We start from the raw sequence: 18,020 nt of genomic DNA, 5'->3' as shown, positions 1-18,020 counted from the left end.
CTGACAATAGGGAGACGAACCAAATGTCTGCTGTTCAGATCTGACTGACAATAGGGAGACGAACCAAATGTCTGCTGCTCAGATCTGACTGACAATAGGGAGACGAACCAAATGTCTGCTGCTCAGATCTGACTGACAATAGGGAGACGAACCAAATGTCTGCTGCTCAGATCTGACTGACAATAGGGAGACGAACCAAATGTCTGCTGTTCAGATCTGACTGACAATAGGGAGACGAACCAAATGTCTGCTGCTCAGATCTGACTGACAATAGAGACAAACCATATTCCGGCGTGTTTTTAATCTGACAAAAAAAACTGCATACAAGAGGTTCTCTGGGGGTGAAGTTTCACCCTCTCCCAATCCTAACCTTAACCATTAGTGGGGGAAATGCAAAACTGTCTCAAGATCAGCGTCTAGGGGTAAATTCACTGAACACTACAAACAGTGGATCACTTCTGTTTGAACTAAAACAGGTGCTGTGTTGATTTCTCTTTTCTAGCCTGTGTGAACTGTGTCCGCTGGTCAAACACTGGGCTTTACCTGGCCTCCGGAGGAGATGACAAGCTGGTCATGGTGTGGAAGAGAGCTGCGTATGTAACATACTCCCACCTAATTACATGCTGTGTTTGGTTGATATTTTCCTGTAATATTGTGCCATTGCAACTCACCATGTAAGTCACACGCATCAAAGTCATTCCCCTAGAGAGCCGGGTGTCAGCGGGGTTTCTCTCCTCCCTTGTACTTGCTTAACAAATTAAGGTCACTTATTAGTAAGGAAAGGAGAAACCTAAAAACAGCAGTCACTAGGCCCTCCATGGAACGAGTTTGACACCCCTGATGTAAGTGATCTTTGATTTTCTGTGTTTACTTGAACAGCTTCATTGGACCGAGTACTGTATTTGGGTCGAGCAGTAAATTGGCCAACGTGGAGCAGTGGCGCTGTGTGACCATACTGAGAAATCACACAGGGGGTAAGTTGTCTGCTCTATGGAAAGATGGACTGCTCACAGCTCAGATAATGCTCTACATTACATTGACAGTGGTTTGCCTTTGGGCACATCCCGTCCGTGTTTTCAGATGTGATGGATGTGGCGTGGTCCCCTCACGACGTGTGGTTAGCCTCCTGCAGTGTGGACAACACCATTGTGATATGGAATGCCCGCAAATTCCCAGGTGCGAGCCAAACGACAACCACCGTTTTTTTTTTGTGTGTATTTATGCGTTATTTCTCACACAACCTTCCTTGATCATCTTCCCTCCAGAGATAGTGGCGTCGCTGAAGGGCCACACAGGCCTGGTGAAGGGGCTGACGTGGGACCCTGTAGGGAAGTACATCGCCTCCCAGGCTGACGACCACAGCCTAAAGGTGTGGAGGACCATGGACTGGCAGCAGGAGACCAACGTCACCAAGCCCTTCAACGAGGTGAGCTCCACTCTGCCAAGCTGACAACCCTCCACACAACACAGTTGGGGTGTATTCGTCAGTGCCAACTGTAGCAAATCACTTTGCGATGGTAAATGTTTTGCAACAAAAAATTAGATGTGCCCACAGGCGCACGACTGTCAACATAACGGTCGCCGTCATTATTGGCTGATCCCTGGCCGTGACCCCACTTTCCGAGGTCGTCTCGGGGGTGTGGGATATGCAAAAAACAAATGTCAAATCCACACATGTATAATATACACTTGTACATGTGTGAAATAGCACCCACCTTATTATTATTTTTATACTATTAGACAAATTCAGGAATGTCTCTTCACTATTCGGCCCGTTTGCTTCTATTTAGTTCCTATTGAGGAGACCCGAGCTGTCACTCTCCCTTCTCAGGATTGATGTCTGTCATCTCTGTTGTCCTAACTCTCTGTTCTCTGCTCCTCTCTGTGTTGTTGACCAGTGTGGAGGGACCACCCACGTGCTGCGCCTCAGCTGGTCTCCCGACGGACAGTACCTGGTGTCAGCCCACGCTATGAACAACTCAGGGCCCACCGCTCAGATCATTGAGAGGGACGGCTGGAAGACCAACATGGACTTTGTGGGCCACCGCAAGGCTGTCACTGTTGTGGTGAGGGCCGGTGATCAATCAGTCAAATGTATTTTATAGCGTCCTTTTTACATTAGCACTTGTCACAAAGTGCTTTACAGATATCGAGCTTAAAACCTACCTTAAACCCCCAAACAGCAAGCAACGCAGAGCACAGTGGCTAGGAAAAAACTCCCTGGAAGGCACGAACTTACAGAGGAACCAGGCTCAGAGGGGTGGCCAGAGGCAGGAACCAAGGAAGAAACCTAGGGATGAACCAGGCTTAGGGGTGGCCAGAGGCAGGAACCAAGGAAGAAACCTAGGGATGAACCAGGCTTAGGGGTGGCCAGAGGCAGGAACCAAGGAAGAAACCTAGGGATGAACCAGGCTTAGGGGTGGCCAGAGGCAGGAACCAAGGAAGAAACCTAGGGAGGAACCAGGCTTAGGGGTGGCCAGAGGCAGAAACCTAGAGAGGAACCAGGCTCAGAGGAGTGGCCAGAGGCAGAAACCTAGAGAGGAACCAGGCTCAGAGGAGTGGCCAGAGGCAGAAACCTAGAGAGGAACCAGGCTCAGAGGAGTGGCCAGAGGCAGAAACCTAGAGAGGAACCAGGCTCAGAGGAGTGGCCAGTCCTCTTCTGTGGACTCTGAATGACGTTAATGGATTCTTTCTTCTTTTGGACTCCACCTGAAATCCCTTACAACATATTATTGATTTTGTATTTTTGTATATTGCCCTGAGAACTTACATGTTAGGCTTTCTGGTAAACACTCTTATTCTTGTAATGGTGATAGTGGATATTGACTAGGAATCTGAGTAATACTGCTTTATGTGCAAAACACTTTCCAAAGTGTGTTGTCACAACAACATGCTGTTATTAAACAAGTTTGGAGGAAAGATCCTTCCACAAGCTTGCAGACACTGACATAAGCTTAGAGAGGGCACAATTGGGATGGCATTTCAGCTCTAGAATCACTCTTATCCCTCAGGCTCCCAATCACCTCTCCTCTCTCTCTGTCTCTCAGAAATTCAACCCCAAAATCTTCAAAAAGAAACAGAGGAATGGGAGTTCTCCCAAGCCCAGCTGTCCCTACTGCTGCTGTGCTGTGGGAAGCAAAGACCGCTCTCTCTCCGTTTGGGTAAGAACCATCGTTCTACGTCATAGACATTACAACCAGTAGATAGTGATAGCTTTGATGTCATCCACGTATTCCTATGGAAAACTCCCGATGTCGCATGAAGAATTTGAAGTGCAAGGATCATGGTTGATGTAGTCATTGTCATCAACCGGGAGCCTCCTCGTAGCCTGCTGGCCCGCGATTGGTCTGTGTCAGTATGTGGTCCTGTATGATGACAAATGTAGTAGTCAGAATAGATCGCTATTTAATTAAATATCTTGATTCATAGTGAACTTTAAAATACTTCCCGTGGGGATCGAACTTGATCATAATCAATTCCTTTTAGAGCCCAAAACAGGGGCCCTACATTTATTTGGTTTGGCCGTTCTTGCGATCAGAATTTACGTAGGCTTTCTAGAGCAAACCAGGGCTTTTGGCAGCGCTAGGTTGCTACCCTTGGGACTTCACGCTCCAGACTGGACACTGGGGGGCCTGGTCTGTGTACAGGATTTGTCAGATGTTTATCCTTCATACCTCATTCAAACGGACATATAAACTAGCAAAAAAATCGGTTTTCTTGTTTTTGTTGTATTGATTGTTTTAATTGCATCTAATCTATTCACACATTTTAGACGGATAGTGAGACCCACCCTCCATCAATGTGTCTTGACAGCAGTATGTGTACATGTGAATGTCTCTGTAGAATCCCCCAAAACATATTTGACAGATCTATAATGAACTGTACCAACTCTGTTTTGTGTGGGCATGCCTCTCCATTTTCAGCTGACGTCTCTGAAGCGCCCTCTAGTGGTCATCCACGACCTGTTTGATAAATCCATCATGGACATCTCATGGTGAGAGCACCTCCACCCCCCCCCCCCCTCACTGAATGAATCTACTTTGACATATAATACATGTCTTTAGAGACTGATAGTCTGTTTCTTAGCCTGGGTGCCAGTCTGTTTCTTAGCCTGGGTTTGATGATATTAGTTTTCTTTCAAAGTGTATGGAGATACGGGTGGGAACGCTAGTTACAGTGTGTGGTGGCGTTTCGCTTCCTGCTCCACTTAGGACCCTGAATGGGCTGGGTATCTTGGTGTGCTCCATGGACGGTACAGTGGCATACCTCAACTTCTCTCAGGACGAGCTCGGGGACCCCCTCAACGAGGACGAGAAGGTCAGCCAAACTGCTAATGTCCTTTGACGTGACCCAACAAGTGTTGGGGTCAATACCACAACTTCAATTCCCTCTTTCTGTACATTCTCTGTAAATATAAAGTTTCCCCCAAAAGCTTTACAGCGAAGGTGGCAATTATATTTCTCACAACAACCCATAACACTTGTAGAACTGCAAAGTGCTTAGTTTAGCAAATTTCAGTTCACATATACTTTTTCTCCCCCTGCTTTGGCCACTGGGGCGTCACGTTAGCTTTCAAGAAACTCCCCCCAGATCTATAAGATATTTGTCTAGTGGATTATGAGATGATCTTCTAGCTAGCTAACACTCCTCCATCCAGAATGCCATCCACCAGAACATCTATGGTAAGAGCCTGGCCATCACCACCGAGGCCCAACTCTCCACCACCATCATCGAGAACCCGGAGATGCTCAAGTACCAGCAGGAGAGGCAGCGTGCGGAACAGGCCAACCACAGGATGGCTCACGAGGCCCAGGCCCACAAACTCACCAGCGTGGTCAATGGAGAGTCCCTGGAGGACATCCGCAAGGTAGGATGGGCCAGCTAGTTTCCCCTAGGAACAGATCTAGGATCAGCTCCCACAATCCTAACTATTAGTGGGGAATCTGCAAAACTGACCCAAGATCAGCATCTAGGGCAGGGGGGTGACATCCGCAAGGTAGGACAGGCCGGTAATGAGGGTTTGGGTCAATTTGAGAAAATTCAAAATAGTAGACTGAAATTACAATTCTCTTCGATGCTTTTAACGAGGAACAATTGGAATTTGGTTTACTTTCGGAATTGACTGGAATTTAAATGGAATTGACCCCAACCCTGATAAGTACAGATCTAGGATCAGCTTACCCTCTCCAATCCTAACCTTACCCATTAGTGGGGAATCTGCTAAATGGACCCTAGATCAGCGTCTAGGGGCAACTTCACCCTACTCTGCACGGCAACAATGCACCTCAGAGCAGGACCAGTACAGCACCACAGTTTGATTAACACTATAAAGCCTGACCCAGCCAAGTTTGATTAACACTATAAAGCCTGACCCAGCCAAGTTTGATTAACACTATAAAGGCTGACCAGGCCAAGTTTGATCAACACTATAAAGGCTGACCAGGCCAAGCCGAACCAAGCTGTAAAGGGCTGGCCTGGTTATGCATCTTCCGTAGTTGCTGGAACGGAACATGAATGTGAAAAGAAAATATCCAAGCCAGAACAGTATGGTTCCGGTCGGTCCAATAATGTGAGTCAGGCACACATGCTCAGCCCAATATAGCTGTCACTTAGTTCTCCATGTTGCAGGTGTTCGGTTCTCTCCGCTGTTTGATTTACAATTACAATTATTGTATTTTTGTCATATCCCTACATTTTGAATCCATTGGCTTCATTGACGGGATGTAATGAAATGACAGGCATGTAGGAAATCAATAAACATATTGATGTAAACCATAACACCAATGCACAACATTGACCCACAGCTCCCTGTATGGTTCTGTTTAGGGTTGGAAAGTTCCCAGAAACATTCCCAAAACCGGTTATAAAGATATTCTGGTTGCAAGATTCCTGGAATTACGAGGAAATCTGAGAAATCCTCCAATCGAAATGTCTGGAAAACCAGGGAATTTTGCAGCCCTAGATCTGTCTTTGTTTTGCCCCCTTCGACAGACTTGCTCTCCCTGAAAGGCAGATATCAGGGCCCGTATTCGTTAGAGATATTCCAGTAATTTGACATATATATTTAGATATTCCAGTAATTTGACATATATATTTAGATATTCCAGTAATTTGACATATATATTTAGATATTCCAGTAATTTGACATATATTTTTAGATAATCCAGTAATTTGACATATATTTTTAGATATTCCAGTAATTTGACATATATATTTAGATATTCCAGTAATTTGACATATATATTTAGATATTAGTTTCCTTACTTTGAAAGCTGTCTATGGACAAGGATTAGCAACATTTGCGGATACATTTCCCATGTAAGTCAATCTCCCTCTTAGCATGTATTAAATGTCATGCTGAACTGTCCCTTTAAACGTCTCAGACGTCGATATAATCTATCCTTTTAGTCGTATTCATTGTGATCTAAAAGGATAAACTGATCCTATATCAGCACTCCTGCTTTTAGGCGCTTGATACACACGGCACAAGATCTAGGATCACTTTTGTCCTTTTTGATTTTAATGATCCTAGATCAGCACTTCTGCTTTGTAAATACAGGACCAGATCAGATATAACTGAAGAAATAAAACATGTGGGGAAAAATGTAGAGGGGGGGAAAAAAGACTGAAGGAACCGTAAAATATGAAAACAGCTCTCATTTGTTAACAAGCCAAATGGACATAGAGTTGAGAAGTCAGTCGAGATGAGTTGCTATGATGTTGTCATGTATTCTGTGGCCTTGCACATGTATTAATGGTCTTGAATGGTGTCTTACCATGGATATTTATTTTCTTCTCCTAGAACCTGTTGAAGAAACAGGTTGAGACAAGGACCGCGGACGGCAGGAGGAGGATTACTCCTCTCTGCATCGCCCAGCTCGACACAGGGTAACTCATACACCTCTGATACACCTTTCCATTTATTCTATTCCAGAAGTTACAATTTACATTTACATTTAAGTCATTTAGCAGACGCTCTTATCCAGAGCGACGAGCCCTTCCTCCATCAAACAAAGCAGTTATACTGTAGAACTCATTTTAAAAGACAAGATTCATTCTTTTTTGTTTTTAGTATGTTTATTTGGGGATTCATTTTTTTTCTCCAATGTTAAAAACATGCAAATACATTTTAAGCCAAATGACATACAATTTCATACATTTGTTACGTTCCCCAGCTAGAAAAGCACATAATGTCGCTCGAACAGTCACTGACAATCAACAAAACAGGTGTGATTTTAGGAGGGGTTCTGAAAGACACTCATGGTGGTGTGCACAGAAAGTTGACTAGCCACAACAACCGGGACCTAAAAGACACCCACTACATTTGCCCAAGAAGAGGTAAACAAACGAAAAACCCACATAGACAGGAAGCAAACCCACATAGACAGGAAGCAAACCCACATAGACAGGAAGCAAACCCACATAGACAGGAAGCAAACCCACATAGACAGGAAGCAAACCCACATAGACAGGAAGCAAACCCACATAGACAGGAAGCAAACCCACATAGACAGGAAGCAAACCCACATAGACAGGAAGCAAACCCACATAGACAGGAAGCAAACCCACATAGACAGGAAGCAAACCCACATAGACAGGAAGCAAACCCACATAGACAGGAAGCAAACCCACATAGACAGGAAGCAAACCCACATAGACAGGAAGCAAACCCACATAGACAGGAAGCAAACCCACATAGACAGGAAGCAAACCCACATAGTCAGGAAGCAAACCCACATAGTCAGGAAGCAAACCCACATAGACAGGAAGCAAACCCACATAGTCAGGAAGCAAACCCACATAGACAGGAAGCAAACCCACATAGTCAGGAAGCAAACCCACATAGTCAGGAAGCAAACCCACATAGACAGGAAGCAAACCCACATAGTCAGGAAGCAAACCCACATAGACAGGAAGCAAACCCACATAGACAGGAAGCAAACCCACATAGTCAGGAAGCAAACCCACATAGACAGGAAGCAAACCCACATAGTCAGGAAGCAAACCCACATAGACAGGAAGCAAACCCACATAGTCAGGAAGCAAACCCACATAGTCAGGAAGCAAACCCACATAGTCAGGAAGCAAACCCACATAGTCAGGAAGCAAACCCACATAGTCAGGAAGCAAACCCACATAGACAGGAAGCAAACCCACATAGTCAGGAAGCAAACCCACATAGACAGGAAGCAAACCCACATAGACAGGAAGCAAACCCACATAGACAGGAAGCAAACCCACATAGTCAGGAAGCAAACCCACATAGACAGGAAGCAAACCCACATAGTCAGGAAGCAAACCCACATAGTCAGGAAGCAAACCCACATAGACAGGAAGCAAACCCAAAATACAGGAAGCAAGCCTAAAAGACAGGAAGCAAACCTAAAAGACAGGAAGCAAACCTAAAAGGTGGAGCAAAAGAAAATCAGACGAAATAATGTTTTTCTAGAAATCAAGCAGGGAGAGCCAACTAAAGGCGTTAACCCTCCACATCTGTCAAGACAACTGAAGAACTGGACCAGCCACACTTAAATAGCACCTTGGCCAGCACAGGTGAAACACCTTCCCACTAACGAGATGGAAACCAGTACAAGTGTAACCCATACTGACTAACGAGGTGACACCAATCGTCGTGCCCTACGCACTAATGAGCTATACGTGCTAAAGTCCATCCTCAAAACATAAATGAAGAAAACAAAACCTTTTACACCTTCCCCCTTAAGACAACAAATATATCCTATATTTTTGTTGGACAAGCTTGCTCAGTAAGCTCTCAACATAGACTTCAAAGTCTGATGAAATCTCTCAAGAGCACCTTGATACTCTGGGTGGTAGGCACTAAAGGGGCAATGGGTTAAGCCCAACTGTTGTAGCATTTGCTGGAAGACCTTTGACATGAAATTCGATCCTTGCTCCACCTGCGCTACCTGCAGAAGTCCAAACGTTGAGCATAATTTCACCAGGGCCTTAAAAATACTGGGAGCCGAGATTATCCTGAATGGAATGGCCTTAGGCGAATGAGTGGCAGCACACAATATGCTTAAGTGGTTACAACTCTTGGCTTTGGGCAAATGACCAACACTGTCCATCCTAGCCCTGCTGAAAGGTTCGTCAAAAGCAGGAATAGGCTGCAAAGGTACAACCGGTACAGCTTGGTTCGGTTTACCCTTCCGCTGGCAAATACGACAGGATTTACAGTAAGCCGCATCATCCTGTTTCAGACCAGAAGAAGTCACACAAAATACCGTCATAAGTCTTGTTGACCCCCAAGATGGCTTGCCATACTTCCATCATGACCCAACCTCGGTATCTCTTGTCGAAAGTATAACTGGAACGACAATTTTGAGAGACACTGAGCTAATCGTCTTTCCCAGAAGTGGCGCGAGAACGCCATTTCCTCATTAGAACACCGTCTCTGTCAAAGTAACCCACACAAACTTCATCAAAATCCTCTGGACATATCTCAGCAAAAAGAGGGGAGAGGGAAACATCTTTACTATTCCGCAATCAGCTGCTGCTTCCTAGACATTAAAGTGTCAACTGTAGGGGACCTTCTCTTCCTTCAGCGGTCCTACGAACCCACTCACCTTTTGGGGTTTTCAAAGGAGAGGTCAACTCAGGAGGGTTAGCGAAATCAGGATCACCTATAAATGTCTGGGACAGTTTGAATGTAGTGGGATCGCTGACGTTCTCCTCAACACTAGACTTGCTCCCAGTGACATTTTTAGACATAGCACGTGTAACGTAACACGCTGGGAATATTCTAGCGTACCTTTCTGATAACCCATCAGGTTCCTCTAGTCTGGGTTACTTTCAAACGACAGGATTTAGCACGACCTTTGAGCCTTTCCCACAAGAACACTTTGGAGGAGCAGTGACCAAATACCTTGCGGACATTTAAGGGATGTGGCAATCCGCTCAAACACAGGCAAATATACATCCACCTCCTTTTCGTTGAAAAGCGGTACAAGTCGGTTGTTCCGCCCTAGATCAAACTCTGTTGAGGGTGTAGGAAGGCCTGACTGGATTGGGAGTACTTCCAGATCGATCTCTTTCAATCAAATGGCATGGGCACTTTCTTCTTGTTCTAGTCGGGCTGTGTGTTCTTATCGTTTGGCTGCACGCTCATCTTGTCTTTCCTTGTCCTCCAACTCTAATTTCTGTTACCATGTTGCCTTTAGTACTACCTCAATTGTATGTCTATGGGGTGTACGCTACCAAGCGTAAAAATAAAAATTACATTTTCACCGTCCTCCCTCAATGGGGTGTACTCTACCACCCGTAAGGCCCTTTTCATCATCCTCCCTCTCCGGTAGGATTTCTTCCTCCACTAAAGCAGTATAGACTTTTTGACTACTGCTTTTGAGTCTGCATGTGCAACTTTGATGTCATATTGCTTTGCGATGACGAGTAGATTCTTCGTACATTTAGATAGCATCTCCCATGTAGGGTTTTCCGCAAATGCTCCACAAACTTAGTCTGTGGCTTTATTCTTTATAAACCTGTGTTTCTTTCTTTCTAAATTATTCCGCCAATCTTTATAACCCCCTCAGGGTGGATTCCGGTGACACAAACTCTACCACAAAAGTGTATTTTTAACACTAAAATATCTGGACCCCACAGAGTTACAGAGTAGGTGACTACCATACTCATGACAAACAGGATCCCGGACAAGCCGCCATTTTGTTATGTTCCCACAAGACAAACTCAACATGTTGCTCACAACAAATGGAACTAACAAAGAAAATCACGGATAAACAAAACAAAAGGGTTCTGAAAGGTGCAAACTGAAAACTGGCAAAGCAACTAGTAAGGGGTTATGAAAGACCCACCATGGATGCCCACTAGGTTTGCCTCAGAATTAGTTTTAAAACACAACTTAGGATAGGGAGTAAATGTAATATGGAGCAAAACAAACAGGGGAAACCATAACAAATCAGGCTTCTTTCAAACTTAAAAGGTTGAGCTCAAAAATCACACCTCAGCTGACGTGAAGTGTAGCTCTCCCAACATCTCTCACGCTCAACTGGAGCACTGGCCCAGCCAGTCTTAAATATCACCTCAGCTGACGTGAAGTGTAGCTCTCCCAACATCTCTCACGCTCAACTGGAGCACTGGCCCAGCCAGTCTTTAATAATACCTATGCTAACACGGGTGAAACACCTTCCGACTAACAAGATGGACAAGCCATTACAGGTGTAACACAGTTACTAACGAGGTGACACCAATCGATGCGCCCTACGTGCTACCGCGCTACCTCGAAATAGATAAACTAAACCTGTTACACATTTTACAAATAATTATCAATATATTACATTACCACGGGGATATTCTTATTTCTGTTGGTTTGAGCTCTCACTGTTTCTGTTTGAATCCTCAGGGATTTCTCCCCAGCCCTCTTCAACAGCGTACCCATCCTCCCTGGGTCGGCCAGCCAGCTCACCTCCCAGCTTTCCTCAGACTCCAATACGGCCACCTCCAATTTGGACCCCCTATCCACCCCGCTGGGGGGCAAGGCCCCAGATGATGCCAAAGACAGGTCAGTCGTCTTGTCTGTCTAGTCTTCTCTGCTATTCTCTTTCTCTCCTGCTCTGCTTCCACCCCCCCTTACCGGCCTGTTTAATTTAGTATTATGCTCTCCCTCTCTTTCCATTCCTGACAGTGTTTCCGGTGCCATGGCCCAGGCCTCGTCTCTTAACACCACAGCCATGAAGTCCAACCTGCTCCTAACCACCTCCACTAAGATGGAGCCGATGAAAGCCCTTGACTCCAGGTTCACAGAGAGGTCAAAGGTCATGCCCGGGGTCACCATCTCCATGGCGGGACTCACCCCGCTAGACAGGTAAGGGAACAGAACCATCAAGCTTATCCAATAGTCTTTATGATCAGTCAACAGTTGCTGATTTGAGGCATACAATGCTGGAACGTTATTGGTCGATTCCACATCTGAGATTCTTGTTATCTGAACATGGAAAAAATAAAACAGTATCGTCAGTTTAGGACGTACTCATGTTCCTATGAACACAACAGAAACAACAGGTTGAATTCTAGCCTTATTTTTAACGGAGCAATCCACCTTTGATTGTTGTTCTTGGAATAGATGTTAAGTGATGACCAGTTTCTTTTTTTAAATCTTTTTTTTTATTCACTGAACTAGATTTTTCTGTTTTTGTTGTTTCCTTGTTGACTGGGACTTGGAGGTTGTCTCTCTTAGAAATATAATTACTAGAAAGGGCATCTTCATTCAAGTCAATGAGGCCATAATGGGTGGACCAGTGAACAGGAAGTACAGCTGGAAATGTCCCCATTAAACAGGAAGTAGGGCATGAAGTGTCCCTGTTAACTGCTTACGGCTGAAATCCCTCTAACGGGATCGATATGACAACAGCCAGTGGAAGTGCAGTGCGCCAAATTCAAACAACAGAAATCTCATAATTAAAATTCCTCAAACATACAAGTATTTTACACCATTTTAAAGATAAACTTGTTGTTAACCCCACCACAGTGTCCGATTTCAAAAAGGCTTTACGATGAAAGCACACCAAACTATTATGTTAGGTCAGCAACTAGTCACAGAAAAACACAGCCATTTTCCAGCCAAAGAGAGGAGTCACAAAAAGCAAAAATAGAGATAAAATGAATCACTAACCTTTGATGATCTTCATCAGATGACACTCATAGGACTTCATGTTACACAATACATGTATGTTTTGTTCGATGAAGTTCATATTTATATCCAAAAATCTCATTTGGCAGAGAGCCACAACAATTTACAGAAATACTCATTATAAATGTTGATGAAAATACAAGTGTTATGCATGGAACTTTAGATGCACTTCTCCTTAATGCAACCGCTGTGTCAGATTTCAAAAAAACTTTACGGAAAAAGCACACGGTGCAATAATCTGAGTACGGCGCTCAGACACAAAAACAAGCTATACAGGTACCCGCCATGTTGTGGAGTCAACAGAAGTCAGAAATAGCATTATAAATATTCACTTACCTTTGATGATCTTCATCAGAATGCACTCCCAGGTATCCCAGTTCCACAATAAATGTTTGTTTTGTTCGATAAAGTCCATCATTTATGTTCAAATACCTCCTTTTTGTTCACGACTTCAGTTCACAAATCCAAATTCATGAGGCGCAGGCCAGATGAAAAGTCAAAAAGTTCCGTTACAGTTCGTAGAAACATGTCAAACGGTGTATAGAATCAATCTTTAGGATGTTTTTAACAGAAATCTTCAATGTTTCAACCGGAGAATTGCTTTGTCTTCAGAAATGCAATGGAACGCAACTAACTCTCACGGGAGCGTGCGAGACTGAGCTCATGGCACTCTGCCAGACCTCTGGTTGAAACAGCTCTCATTCTCTCCTCCTTCACAGTAGAAGCCTCAAACAAGGTTCTAAAGACTGTTGACATCTAGTGGAAGCCTTAGGAAGTGCAATCGGATCACATTTACACTGTATCTTGCATAGGCAAAGAGTTGAAAAACTACAAACCTCAGATTTCCCACTTCCTGGTTGGATTTTTTCTCCGGTTTTTGCCTTCCATTTGAGTTCTGTTATACTCACAGACATCATTCAAACAGTTTTAGAAACTTCAGAGTGTTTTCTGTCCAAATCTACTAATACTATGCATATCTTAGCTTCTTGGCCTGAGTAGCAGGCAGTTTACTCTGGGCACCTAATTCATCCAAGCTACTCAATACTGCCCCCCAGCCATAATTTAACCTGGAAATAGGGTAGGAAGTACATCATTCAAATTGGGCTCAACACACAATTCAACAATTCACAATTTACAAAAAAGTTAATAAATTCAATATTACCAAGCATTGTTTCGCCTATGATCATATATGGGGAAACACTACTAAGGCGATTGGGCATGGGTTAATGGAACAAATGGTGAGTCAATTTCTGTGGTTGTTGTCCTCCTGTTGTAGAGTGAAAGACAGCAGCACTTACAAGGAGCTCAAGGATGAGACGAGCAGCGACAGCGAGGACAAGATGGTTGTGGTGAAGTCCCCCTCCTTCACCAAGAGGAAAGCCCTCGACATGGATGGAGGGGACAACCAGTTGGAGAAGAGGAAGGCCCTAGACGTGGACGGAGGGGACAACCAGGTGGAGAAGCGGAAAGCCCTAGACGTGGACGGAGGGGACAACCAGGTCGAGAAGAGGAAAAAGGGACGGCCCAGGAAAATGGACGCGAAAATGATGACGCACGTGTCCCACCAACCCTTCCAGCAGGTAAGACCAGTGCCAGTTGAATTTCACGTAATCTCATGACTTTACACATTTTTTCTGATAGAAGATATGATAATATTCAAGATATCCTTGTCTTTGAATGTAATGGTCTTGATTAGATATGGGATCAACAAACTGATTGGCTGCGTACTAAATGACACCCTTATTCCTATAGTCAAGGAATATAGTGTATGTTTGTTTATTCCATGTGTTACTCGGTGTTGTTGTATGTGTCGAACTGCTTTGCTTTATCTTGGCCAGGTCGCAATTGTAAATGAGAACTTGTTCTCAACTTGCCTACCTGGTTAAATAAAGGTGAAATAAATAAATAAAAATTCAACCGGGGGTCCACTATGGGTCCGCTGTGGTACGGCAGGGGTCAACAGTGAAGAGGCGACTCCGGGATGCTGGCCTTCTAGGCAGAGTTGCAAAGAAAAAGTCATATCTCAGACTGACCAATAAAAATAAAAGATGTAGATGGGCAAAAGAACACAGACACTGGACAAAGGATCTCTGCCTAGAAGGACAGCATCCCGGAGTCGCGTCTTCACTGTCGACGTTGAGACAGGTGTTTTGTGGGTACTATTTAATGAAGCTGCTAGTTGAGGACTTGTGAGGAGTCTGTTTCTCAAATTAGACATTCTAATGTACTTGTCTTCTTGCTCAGTTGTGCACCGGGGCCTCCCGCTCCTTTTTCTATTCTGGTTTGAGCTGTTTTATGAAGGGAGTACACAGCGTTGTACGAGATCTTCAGTTTCTTGGCAATTTCGCGCATGGAATAGCCTTCCTTTCTCAGAACAAGAATAGACTGACGAGTTTCAGAAGAAAGTTCTTTGTTTCTGGCCATGGTTGCTGATAATGGGCCTATATATTCCATAAAAAATTTGCCGTTTCCAGCTACGTTTGTCATTTACAACATTAACAATGTGACTGTATTTCTGATCAATTTGATGTTATTTTAATCGACAAAAACAAGGACATTTCTAAGTGACCCCAAACTTTTGAACGGTGGTGTATGTGTGCCTACATACACACATGCATACATACATGTATCAGATTTGCCAGTTCTTGCTGTGAGATGTTACCCCACTTTTCCACCAAGGCACCGGTAAGTTCCCAGACATTTCTGGGGGGGAATGGCCCTAGCCCTCACCCTCCGATCCAACAGGTACCAGATGTGCTCAATGGGATTGAGATCCGGGCTCTTCGCTGGCCATGGCAGAACACTGACATTCCTGTCTTGCAGGAAATCACACACAGAACGAGCAGTATGGCTGGTGGCATTTTCATGCTGGAGGGTCATGTCAGGATGAGCCTGCAGGAAGGGTACCACATGAGGGAGAAGGAAGTCTTCCCTGTAACGCACAGAGTTGAGTTTGCCTGCAATGACAACAAGCTCAGTCCGATGATGGTGTGACACACCGCCCCAGACCATGACGGACCCGCCACCTCCAAATCGATCCCGCTCCAGAGTACAGGCCTCGGTGTAACGCTCATTCCATCGACGATAAACGCGAATCCGACCATCACCCCTGGTGAGACAAAACCGCGACTCGTCAGTGACGAGTACTTTTTGTCAGTCCTGTCTGGTCCAGCGATGTTGGGTTTGTCCCCATAGGTGACGTTGTTGCCGGTGATGCCTGGTGAGGACCTGCCTTACAACAGGCCTACAAGCCCTCAGGCCAGCCTCTCTCAGCCTATTGCGGACAGTCTGAACACTGATGGAGGGATTGTGTATTCCTTGTGTAACTCGGGCATTTATTGTTCCCATCCTGTACCTGTCCCGCAGGTGTGATGTTCGGATGTACCGATCCTGTGCAGGTGTTGTTACACGTGGTCTGTCACTGCGAGGACGATCAGCTGTCCGTCCTGTAGCGCGTTCTTAGGCGTCTCACAGTACAGATATTGCAATTTATTGCCCTGGCCACATCTGCAGTCCTCATGCATCCTTGCAGCATGCCTAAGGCACGTTCACGCAGATGAGTAGGGACCCTGGGCATCTTTCTTTTGGTGTTTTTCCAGAGTCAGTAAAAAGGCCTCTTTAGTGTCCTAAGTTGTCATAACTGACCTTAATTGCCTACCGTCTGTAAGCTGTTAGTGTCTTAACGACCGTTCCACAGGTGCATGTTCATTAATCGTTTATGGTTCATTGAACAAGCATGGGAAACAGTGTTTAAACCCTTTACAATGAAGATCTACAGCACCAGTCTACAGTTTGGACACCTACTCATTCAAGGGTTTTTCTACATTGTAGAATAGTAGTGAAGACATCAAAAAGGTTTTAAACAAATCAAAATATATTTAAGACTCTTCAAAGTATCCACCCTTTTCCTTGAAGACAGCTTTTGGCATTCTCTCAACCAGCTTAATGAGGAATGCTTTTCCAACACTCTTGGAGTTCCCACATATGCTGAGCACTTGTTGGCTGCTTTTTCTTCGCTCTGCGGTCCAACTCATCCCAAACCATCTCAATTGGGTTGAGGTCGGGTGATTGTGGTGGCCAGGTCATCTGATTCAGCACTCCATTACTCTCTTCCTTGGTCAAATAGCCCTTACACAGCCTGGAGGTGTGTTGTGTGATTGTCCTGTTGAGAAAAAAATAATGATTGTCCCACTAAGCGCAAACCAGATTTGGATGGTGCAAAATGTTGTGGTAGCCATGCTGGTTAAGTGTGCTTTGAATTCTAAATAAATCACAATGTCACCAAAAAAGAAACCCCATACCATCACACCTCCATGCTTCCCGGTGGAAACCACACATGCGGAGAACATCCGTTCACCTACGCTGCGTCTCACAAAGGCACAGCGGTTGGAACCAACATTTTACAATTTGGACTCATCCGACCAAAGAACAGATTTCTACCGTCCATTGCTCGTGTTTCTTGGCCTAAGCAAGTCTCTTCTTATTGGTGTCCTTTAGTAGTGGTTTCTTTACAGCAATTCAACCATGAATGGTGCCGACAGATATGGCAGCTCTGCTTCTAGCTCCTAAGCAACTTTGCAGTATTTGAATTTTTTTTGTGTGTTATTTCTTCCTTTATTAGCCCAGAATGTTAACACATACAGCCGGAAAGAGCTTTTTGGATATCAGAGCGGCGGTAACTCACCAGCTTTAAGACCAGGAATACGACTTTCCCGAATTGGATCCTTTGTTCGTACCTCCCAGGGCAATTTAACTTACCCCAGAGGCTGCTCCAAGACGCTGCCGGAGGAGAAGAGGTTTTCGGAGTGGACTTCTTGTCCGACTCAGGAGACGGGCACAACATCCACCCCTTCCGAGTATATTACTCGCTAATGTTCAGTCTCTGGACAATGAAGTAGACAAGCTCAGGGAGAGGGTCTCCTTCCAGAGAGACATCAGGGACTGTAACATACTCTGTATCACAGAATCATGGCTCTCTCTAGATATACTGTCCCCGTCCATACAGCCAGCTGGGTTCTCAGTTCATCGTGCAGACAGACATAAAGAACTCTCCGGGAAGAAGAAAGGCAGGGGTGTATGTTGAATGACTCCTGGTGTGATTGTGGTAACATACAGAAACTCAAGTCCTTTTGTTCACCCGACCTAGCGCTACCGAAGGTCTGTCCAACACATTGACTGTAGTACTTGCGCTGCTAAAACACTCGACCACTGCTACTTCAACTTCTGGGACGCCAACAAGGCCCTCCCTTCGGAAATCAGATCATGAATCTGTTTTGCTTCTCCCTTCCTGTAGGCAGAAACTCAAAGTACCCATGCTAAGGTCTATTCAACGCTGCTCTGACCAATCGGAATC

General features: G+C 44.8%; 1 protein-coding gene across 1 annotated transcript in view; it reads left to right on the top strand.

The window, feature by feature from the left end:
• The window catches only part of hira (histone cell cycle regulator a), a 38,162-nt gene that overhangs the window by 1,612 nt on the left and 18,530 nt on the right, over positions 1-18,020 (top strand). The window contains exons 4-16 of the mRNA XM_071404265.1: positions 503-593; positions 880-974; positions 1,081-1,176; positions 1,266-1,426; positions 1,899-2,066; positions 3,048-3,161; positions 3,924-3,994; positions 4,212-4,317; positions 4,658-4,867; positions 6,803-6,888; positions 11,381-11,539; positions 11,663-11,842; positions 13,944-14,247. Coding sequence (XP_071260366.1) covers positions 503-593; positions 880-974; positions 1,081-1,176; positions 1,266-1,426; positions 1,899-2,066; positions 3,048-3,161; positions 3,924-3,994; positions 4,212-4,317; positions 4,658-4,867; positions 6,803-6,888; positions 11,381-11,539; positions 11,663-11,842; positions 13,944-14,247 — 1,841 coding nt within the window. The remainder of the gene's footprint in view (positions 1-502; positions 594-879; positions 975-1,080; positions 1,177-1,265; positions 1,427-1,898; positions 2,067-3,047; positions 3,162-3,923; positions 3,995-4,211; positions 4,318-4,657; positions 4,868-6,802; positions 6,889-11,380; positions 11,540-11,662; positions 11,843-13,943; positions 14,248-18,020) is intronic.

This window comes from Salvelinus alpinus, chromosome 5, assembly GCF_045679555.1.
Source record: "Salvelinus alpinus chromosome 5, SLU_Salpinus.1, whole genome shotgun sequence".
Taxonomy (NCBI): Eukaryota; Metazoa; Chordata; class Actinopteri; order Salmoniformes; family Salmonidae; genus Salvelinus; species Salvelinus alpinus.
The sequence above is the reverse complement of the archived record's forward strand: the minus strand, read 5'-3'. Positions and strand labels throughout refer to the sequence as shown.